The sequence below is a fragment of the Acomys russatus genome, chromosome 1 (assembly GCF_903995435.1).
Source record: "Acomys russatus chromosome 1, mAcoRus1.1, whole genome shotgun sequence".
NCBI lineage: Eukaryota > Metazoa > Chordata > Mammalia > Rodentia > Muridae > Acomys > Acomys russatus.
In genome coordinates this window covers 19,589,225-19,597,997 of record NC_067137.1, presented here as the reverse complement: position 1 = coordinate 19,597,997, position 8,773 = coordinate 19,589,225, and the positions used below count along the sequence as shown (strand labels likewise).

Sequence of the window (8,773 nt, the reverse complement as noted above, 5' to 3'; positions counted from 1 at the left end):
GAATGGCTGGTTGGTTGGTTGGTTGGTTGGTTGGTTGATTGGCTGGCTGGCTGGTTGGTTGGTTGGTTGGTTGGTTGGTTGGTTGGTTGGCTGGCTGGTTGGTTGGCTGGTTGGCTGGTTGGTTGGTTGGTTGATTGGCTGGCTGGCTGGTTGGTTGGTTGGTTGGTTGGTTGGCTGGCTGGCTGGTTGGTTGGTTGGTTGGTTGGTTGGTTTGGGTTTTCAAAACCAGCATACAAAGTAATGAGTTTCATTATGGCATTTTCACACAGTCTATTTTTGCCGACCCTCATCCTTTCCTCTCCTCCCATGTTCTCCTACATTTTCCTGCTGCTCTCTTTCCTTCCTGCAGTAGCCTCTCTCTGCTTTCATGCCACACATGTTCTGTTCCCCTCTTTTTCTCCTCCCCACAAGATCTTTTCCCTTTCTCATGACCTCTCTTCTAATTTAATGAACTATAAGCCCCCAACACACACATATAAACAGATATATAATACATCTATATAAATTAAAATCTAGGATCTGTATAAGAGACAAACATGCAGTATTTGTCTTTCTGAGTTGGGGTTATGTTGCTTAATATAATAATTTCCAGTTCCACCCACTTTCCTGCAAATGTTATGATATCATTTTTCATTATGTCAGCCCAAAGTATTTTAATTGCAGAACTGCCCAAAACTGACACAGAGTAAGAAAAAGTCACGTCTTCAGATCATACAATGGAATATGGGGGAAGCTTCTAGAAGGGATAGCTAAGGAGAAAATGGCCTCTGTGAAACTCCAAAAAGAAATTAAGTTAGAGTTCCCTGGGCAGACAGGAGTAAAGGTTAAGTAGGTGTTGCTCGGCGTGCCTCAAGCAACTTGGAATAACAAGAGTCCTATTAACACATACATCAGCATATGTATACATGTGACAAGGGTTATTCAGTTATCCTTTACAGCAGCTGGGTAGTTTCCTCTTAGAAGCTTTGCTCCTTAAAATTGGGGTTCTTTAAAAGATGAACGGAATAAGGGCTTTCCTAGATTTGGGATAATCCTTAAACATCTTGATGTAGAACCTAAAAAGGCAAGAAAGGAAGGAGTAATTATAAATGCAAGAGAGCAGTGGCCAACGGGTGAGTTTGCACAAACATTACAAATCAACCAGCCTTTTAGCATCTGACCGGTCCCGGAGACAATGTGCCCATCCCCCACCCCTTCACTACCGGCTGAATCTTGTAAATGCTGGTAATTTATGTGCACACAATACTAAGTGATATCCAGAGGGTAGTAGTAATGGTTTCGCGATATTACAAATGTGCTTGGTATCGCTGAACTTTACATTTGAAAATTGTTAAAGTGGTAAATTTTGTGATTTTTACGTTTCACCGGATTTTTAGTAGGCAAAAGACTCATTTGGACTCGCTTTGCTGAAAACTACAGGAAGCCAGAGCTTCCCAAAAACACTGGGCAACTGCCGTAATAGTAGTGGCAAGTCTCTGATTGGACCCGAGGCTGCTCCATGGGAGGCGATCCACATGTGAGGCTAACGGCCTGTGCAAAAGCCCATGGCTGGGGACGCCATAGGCCCTAGTGGGAAAGCTATGGAACTGTTGTAGCTAAGCAGAGACGTGCCCACCAAAGTGCTGTCTGAACAACTTTGTCAGTACCCATAGATCAGCGCTGCTGTGGGCTTTGCTCAGAGCAGGCCCTTTTTGCTGTGAGCAGCAGTAGCTACAAAGCCCCATAATGAGTCACAGTACTAAGAATAGGGTGGCGCACGCCTATAATCCCAGCACTCGGGAGGCAGAGGCAGGCAGATCGCTGTGAGTTCGAGGCCAGCCTGGTCTACAAAGTGAGTCCAGGATGGCCAAGGCTACACAGAGAAACCCTGTCTCAAAAAACCAAAAAAATAAAATAAAATAAAATAAAATAAGGAAGTGCTGAGTGCTGGGCCATGAATGGATCGCTCTCTCCAAGGAGACTCACAGAAGATGGGGCAGGAAGAGTGTGAGAGCTGGGACAAGAGAGGAATGTGGCAAAGTGCTGTCTTTAGAGTGTGGCCCCACCATGGCCCTCCTGAGTCTACAGCAGTTGGGATTACCCACATTAAACCTACACAAGATTGAGCTTGTCAATATCCAGCCATGACCCTCCTCCTAGGACCTACAGGCAGATAATCATAGCTAGGAGTAAGCGGTTCATAGGGCCAGCCTCTCCCTGAGGCAGTTAACAGTTCCTGGGGGAGAGAGAGATGAGTTTGTTTGTTTGTTTGTTTGTTTGTTTGTTTTTCGAGACAGGGTTTCTCTGTGTAGCCCTGGCCGTCCTGGACTCCTTTTGTAGACCAGGCTGGGCTTGAACTCACATCGATCCACCTGTCTCTGCCTCCCTGAGTGCTGGAATTAAAGGTGTGCACCACCACGCCCCACTGGGAGAGATGTTTTCTTCAGTGGTGTGGCCACCAGTAAGGATCCGGAGCTCCTGTAAAGAGATCCTTACCCAGGACCCTGTAAGCAACTCTAATGAGCCAATGAGTAAATAAACGGGGGGGGGGGGGGGGGGGGGGGGGGGGGGGGGGGGAGACGCCTCAGCAGTAGTTAAAAGCATGTGTGGCTCTCCTAGAGAACCTGGTTTGGTCACAGCACCCATGTCCCAGGGCTCACAAATCCATGCCTGAAACTCAGCTCCAGCATCTGATGCCCTCTTCTGGGCATCCACACATACGTGCGCACACAAACACACACAACTCATGTAAATACACCTTTGAAAATAAGATTAAAAACATGAGAGCAGGAAGGAAAGAATAAGGAGTAATAAAAGGTGAATATGGTAAAATACATTATACGTGTATGAAAATGCCATGAGGCTCACTATGCACATGCTAATAAAAATAAAATTTACAAAAAGCTGTGGGCAAAGTTAATCTCAGGGAATTGGCAGCTTTTTTTTTTTTTTTTTTTTTAAATATCCCTTCCTGAGGCTTGTAAATGCCACTATTACTATGGATCTAATTTGGGGCCCTAAAAGGTAGGTTGAAGTCCTAACTCCCAACATGTGGAGATGCAATCTTATTTTGGCACTGTGGTCTTTGCAAATGTAATTACTGGTGCAGGGTGGACCCTTAATCCCATAGATCTGAAAAGAGACATGGGGAAGGGGGGACACACAGGATGAAAAGGTCATAGAACAACTGGCTGAGATCAGAATGAAGCATCCACCCCAGCCATGAAAAACCAAGAATAGTGAGTCTCCACCAGAACTTAACAAAACCAAAGGAGAGCACAGCCTTGCCTATACCCTCAGGCCAATCCTCTGGTCTCCAGAATTCTGATAGGGCTCCCTTGTTCTAAGCCAGGCAGCTGGGGACAGCCTAAGGACATTAATGCCTTTCCTCTGTGTAACCCAGTTGTCCTCTTAACTAGTTGAAGCTAATGGCCCTCGAGGCATAACAAAGACAAAACACACTCTGCTAAAGTGCTCTGGGTCTGAACTGGAAGACAAAAATAGTCGTGTGTGCCAGAAGTGCCTGGTCTACAATCCCTGCTCTGATGTGAAAAGACCCTATGTGCTCAGGCTCCCCTGCCAATGCCTGCCCTCGCCTTGGTTCTATTAAAGGAGAGACCCCTGGCTCTCCCTCCAAGAGGTACATAACCAGATGGCCTCAATTTGATCTTGACGTTGCACCAGCTGGAAACTGCTGCTGGAATTACTGACCAAGAACTTCGCTGTCTCTTTTTTTGTTTGTTTGTTTTGTTTTGTTTTGTTTGTTTTGTTTTGTTTTGTTTTCCAGAGACCATCCTGTGCATCCTGGCGATGCCCTGACCTCTGCCATTCTTTCAGTCCCTCTCCTGGGCAGCGAGAGGGCTGTGGCACTCTCTCAAAAGCTGTGAACCCTGGATGGAATCCCTGTCCCTTTCAATTTAGGGGTGACAGGAATAGGTCACAGAGGAAACTGCAGCTTTGCCTATTTCCAAATTTGCCTCAGTTTCCACACAGAAGAAATGACGTAGTACCTCACTTAATCCTAAAAACTATTAGAAAAATCATTAGCCAGGCAAAGATGCGAGCCTCGACAAAAGCTTAAGGAGCGCCTAGCCCCGTTCTGTACTCCGTGTGTTCCTTTTGGCCTCTAGGCTTTCTCTTTCTACTTGAGGGTAAGCAGGTGACCGTAAACAATGCACCACCCTTTCCTCCCCAACACAACTTTTAGTTAACTCTTTTACCCTACCCAGATGGATTAATGAGGTGTTAGACCAACCCTCCAAGGGTTGGAAATGCCTGCAGTTCCAGCATGTACCAGCAGATGGAGCAGTGGGGGCTCCCCTGCATACCTTTGTGCCGGCAGTGCTCTCATCGCTCGCTAGAGCACAGATACAGAAATACGGTGGAGGACTGAACTGAAGCATGGACATCTCTTTCCCTTCTTAGCCCATTATCTGAAGTTTCCAGACAACTGATAATAACCACCAGGCAAAGAGCCTGAACCAAGCAACTCGCTATGGGAAGCCATCTTTTAGTTTGTTTTAATGATATATTAGTTATACGTAGTAACAGCCTCCATTGTGACATTTTCATGCACGTTTATAACGTACTTTGAGCATATCCATTTCTGTTACCCTCTCTGGTCCCCTCCACTGGTCCCTTCGCGAACACGTCCCTCCTATTTTCACGGCTTTTGTATGTTTATGGTTCAATGAGTTTCCTTAGGGTTGCTCATAGGAACATGGGTGAGAAGTTACTTACAAGAACACTGGCTGCATCACTGAAGAAAATGTCCCTCTCCGACTCATCAACTGTTAAGTACATCCTCAGGGAAGGATAGTGCGAAACCTTCCTCGACGAGGTGAGCACAGAGGCTTCCCAGCTATCACCTCTGCTGTCTCTATCTACAGGACCGTATTTTTTAAAAATACAAATTTAGACGCGTGGGGTGGCACACACCTGTGACCCCAGCACTCAGGAAGGTAGAAGCAGGCTGCTGTGAGTTTGAGGCCAGCCTGGTCTACAAAGTGAGTCCAGAATAGCCAAGGCTACACAGAGAAACCCTGTCTTGAAACACCATAATAATAATAATAATAATAATAATAATAATATAATAATAATAATAATAGTAGTAGTAAAGTTTTTTAAATTAAATAAATAAATAAATAAAATTTACTGCTACCATTATCCAACTCAATTCTGGCTTCAGTAGAAGCTTTAAAAGTCAGAACTTAGAGCCAGGCATGGTAGCACACCAGCACTCGGGGGAGGTAGGGGCAAGCAGATCTCTGTCAGTTGGAGGCCAGCCTGGTCAACAAAGAGAGTTCCAGGACAGCCAAAGCAATACACAGAGAAACTCTGTCTCGGAAAACCAAAGGGAAAAAATAGTCAGAATTTAATAATACAATTTGGTTATTGTACCAAATTTCCATTATGAAAATATTGTCATGTTTATAAATATGATTCCATGTGCTAAGATCTTATTTAGAGAACACCATGTGGATGCTACGACCTTGTGACAATATTGTCAACTTGACCCTTAGGCAGGACTCTGGTCACACCTGTGAGGAACTAGTTTTGGGGGTGGTGGTTATTTTGGTTTGGTTTGGTTTGGTTGGTTGGTTTTTGGTTTTCCGAGACAAGGTTTCTCTGTGTAGTCACTCTCCAGTTTATACTAAGGATAGCCTCAGAAAAAAATGCCTGTGATGGGTTGTCCTGATTAAGTCTGGTGATGTGGGAAGGCCCTTGCTAACCATGGGCAGGGCCATTCCCTGAGGAGGGACTCTGGGCTCTATAGCTGAGCTGAGCATGTGTGCATTAATTCCCTTGCTTTCCACTTTTGACTATGAACGCAATGTGACCAGCAGCTTCAAGTTCCTGCCACCTTGTTGTGCACTGCCTGGAAGAGTGAGCCAGCCAAATAAGCCCTTTCTTCCTTAAGTTGCTTTTGGTTTTTTTGTTTGTTTGTTTGTTTTGTTTTTTGTTTTTTTATCCTAGTGACAGGAAGCAAGACTAGGTAAGACAAGCCTCTGTTAAAAGTTTACCTGTGATGGTGAAGAGCTCGCATCCCAAGGAAACAAAGGGAGAAAAATGCAAAGGCGAGGGCAGGAACAGACCAAGTGGCCAGGGCAAAGCCCATCCATTCAATGATCTCACCCAGGAAATTGGCTCCAGAAACATACGTAAACAAGCCACCTGTGAGCAGAAGAATCAAGAAGACGATGCTCTTATTGCTGTGACACTGCATCCCTGTGCCTCCTTCCAAAGTACACAAAGATGGGTAAACAAACGTGAGGTGGGCGGCTCCCTCACAGCCAGAGTTCAGAGGAAGCTTCTCAGACATAAGGGAAAACAAAGCAACAACAGCAGCCCCTTGCCTGGAGAATGCTCTGCGGTGGGGAGAAGTGGCCTCATCTACTCACGGGCTTTGTCCTAAATTTCTTGACACCTGTTGGACCACCTGCTTCGAACAAGATAAGCAAGAGTGTTCAGATGCCCTGTTTCTTGTCTTGTTGCATTGAAGGACATTTTTAGTCTCCCCTCACCTTCCCAAACCTTTCCTGGGTAAGTCCCAAGGTCACCCGTCCCGGTGTGTATCAGCCGCATGAAGTGACACAACACACTACACTGAAAAAATACGAGAAATTGTGTAATTCTTTTTGACCCTTTGACCCTCCCCTACCTGGCCTCTGTTGATGTTGAAAGGAGAGAATATGGGTCCTTTTGGGGTTAGAAAATTCAGCGGCTGTTGAGATAACCCACCAGATATTGCCTCTCTCAGAAGCATCTAGAAATCAGGACGTTTCTAATGCCATTAAATATACCCACACTCAAACTTTATGAGCCACAGTAAACTAGGAAAGTTGTGACCAAAACAGCTTTTCTCCTTCTTTAATTACATTAAAATGTGCTTTTAGGCTGTTCTCTCTCTCTCATTCTCATAACGCTGTTGGAAATTGACCTTGGCAATCCGGTTTCTCAAAAACTGTTCTTAAAATTGTCTCAATTCATCTTTATTTAATTATTAAGCCAGAGTTTTAAAGTGTTGGTATGGTTGGAATGAGAGTGCTACCCACAGACTCCTGTGTGAACGCTTTGTCCCCAACTGGGGTACCTTTCAAAAGGGTGTAGAGCCGTTTGGCCATGGGTCCTTGCTGGCAGGTGGAAGGCTATTAGGGGTGGAATAGAGGGGGTTAGCTAGCCTGGTTCCTGGCCAAGTTCTCCACTTCTAGCTGCTATGGAGATGTAAGCAAGTCACCCCATGTTCCCACCCCCAATGACGAGGGCCCTGCTGATACCACAGGCTGCCTCGTCTAACTGCCCCCACTGTGACACTATAAGCTACGGTTGCTCTGTCCAGTCTGGTGTCCCAGCTGTGAGAGAGCTGTCACAAGGTGCAAGCTCCTTGCTATTGCGTTTCTTAGGGATGACACTGTGTCACTGCATTCCTGCCCTAAGACCCATGACTTTGTGAGGGATGCCTGCCTGTCTATTGCAAAGGTCCGGGTTATCTCTGAACATCATGAATGGTCTGATTTAGTTCCTTAAATACCAAGGAATTGACAATAATTGCTCATTTAAACACATTACTAATCACAATAGCTTTGTCATTATTAATCAGCAGTTGTCAGTCTGCACTAACATCATATAATCCGGAACATTTTTACTGCAAATAAGGTCAAGTTTGGATCCAGAAGGGCAGGAACCACTGTCCATGTGCATGTGTTTACCACCTGGACTGATTCGTCGCCACATGCTTATTTGTCAGACCCGTGCTCCTAGTTTCTCGGGACCAGTTACAGTTGCAAGTTTTCTGTATCTTGATCTCCAAAGTGGCCCAGTCACATGGCGCACATGATATGTCAGTCAACAGCAGAGTGCACACATGACGGCGAGCCACTTAGCCTACAGCAGACCTCAGGTATTCGCCACCTGGTAACACCACAGCCATCACAGTGTCGGCCTGGCACAGTGTCCATCATATGAGCGCTGCTCAGGCCCAGTCATTACAATTCAAGCCTGAGGCTCTGAGTCCAATCCCCAGTACCCACATAAAAGCCAGACACAGTGACACATGCCTATATTTCCAGGGAGGAGAAAGCAGAGCCAGGAGGATCCTGGAGTCCCATGACCCGCCAGCCTACCTGAATGGACAAGTGCCAGGTTCAGTGAGAGACTGGGTCAACTAAATAAGGTGAAAGTGTAGTTGAAGAAGACATTTGACACCAAAGTCACCTTCCTGTGAATATGTGCAAGCACCCACACACATACATGCATACAGAAGAAAAAAAAATTATTTTTTTGTTTTTTTTCGAGACAGGGTCTCTCTGTGTAGCCTTGGTTGCCCTGGACTTGCTTTGTAGACCAGGCTGAACTCACAGAGATCCACCTGCCTCTGCCATTACCTTGTGGGATCTTATAGACGACTTCTCCGGGCTTCCTGAGCTGCCGCAGCATGCAGTCACTGTGGATGTTGATTCCCATTCCCAGAATAAATAGGAAGACGCCTGGGCAAAGGAGAGAGGAGACAGGCCAAAAGACTCAGTTGGACCTTGGTATTTTTTCATATATGATAAGTTGGTTTGTTGAACAAGAGTCTCTCTGTATGTAGCCCTGGCTGTCCAGGAACACTCTGTAGACCAAGCTGGCCTTGAAATCAGAGATCCACCTGCCTCTGCCTCCCAAGTGCTGGGATTGAAAGGCATGCACCACTGCTGGCTGGCTTTTTTCTTTCTTAAAATAAAGGAGGGGAGGGCATTTAGTTGCTAAATTGAAAACTGGTATCAGATGGGGTCTGAAACTTTTGTGGAGGAGA

The 8,773-nt window shown here is 45.7% G+C and overlaps 1 protein-coding gene across 1 annotated transcript in view; it reads right to left on the bottom strand.

The window, feature by feature from the left end:
- Positions 1-944: 944 nt before the first annotated feature.
- Positions 945-8,773, bottom strand: part of Srd5a2 (steroid 5 alpha-reductase 2) — a 30,082-nt gene continuing 22,253 nt past the window's right edge. Inside the window, 3 exon segments of the mRNA XM_051168068.1 lie at positions 945-1,055; positions 6,003-6,153; positions 8,364-8,465. Of these exon segments, the coding sequence (XP_051024025.1) occupies positions 989-1,055; positions 6,003-6,153; positions 8,364-8,465 (320 nt within the window). The 3' untranslated portion in view covers positions 945-988.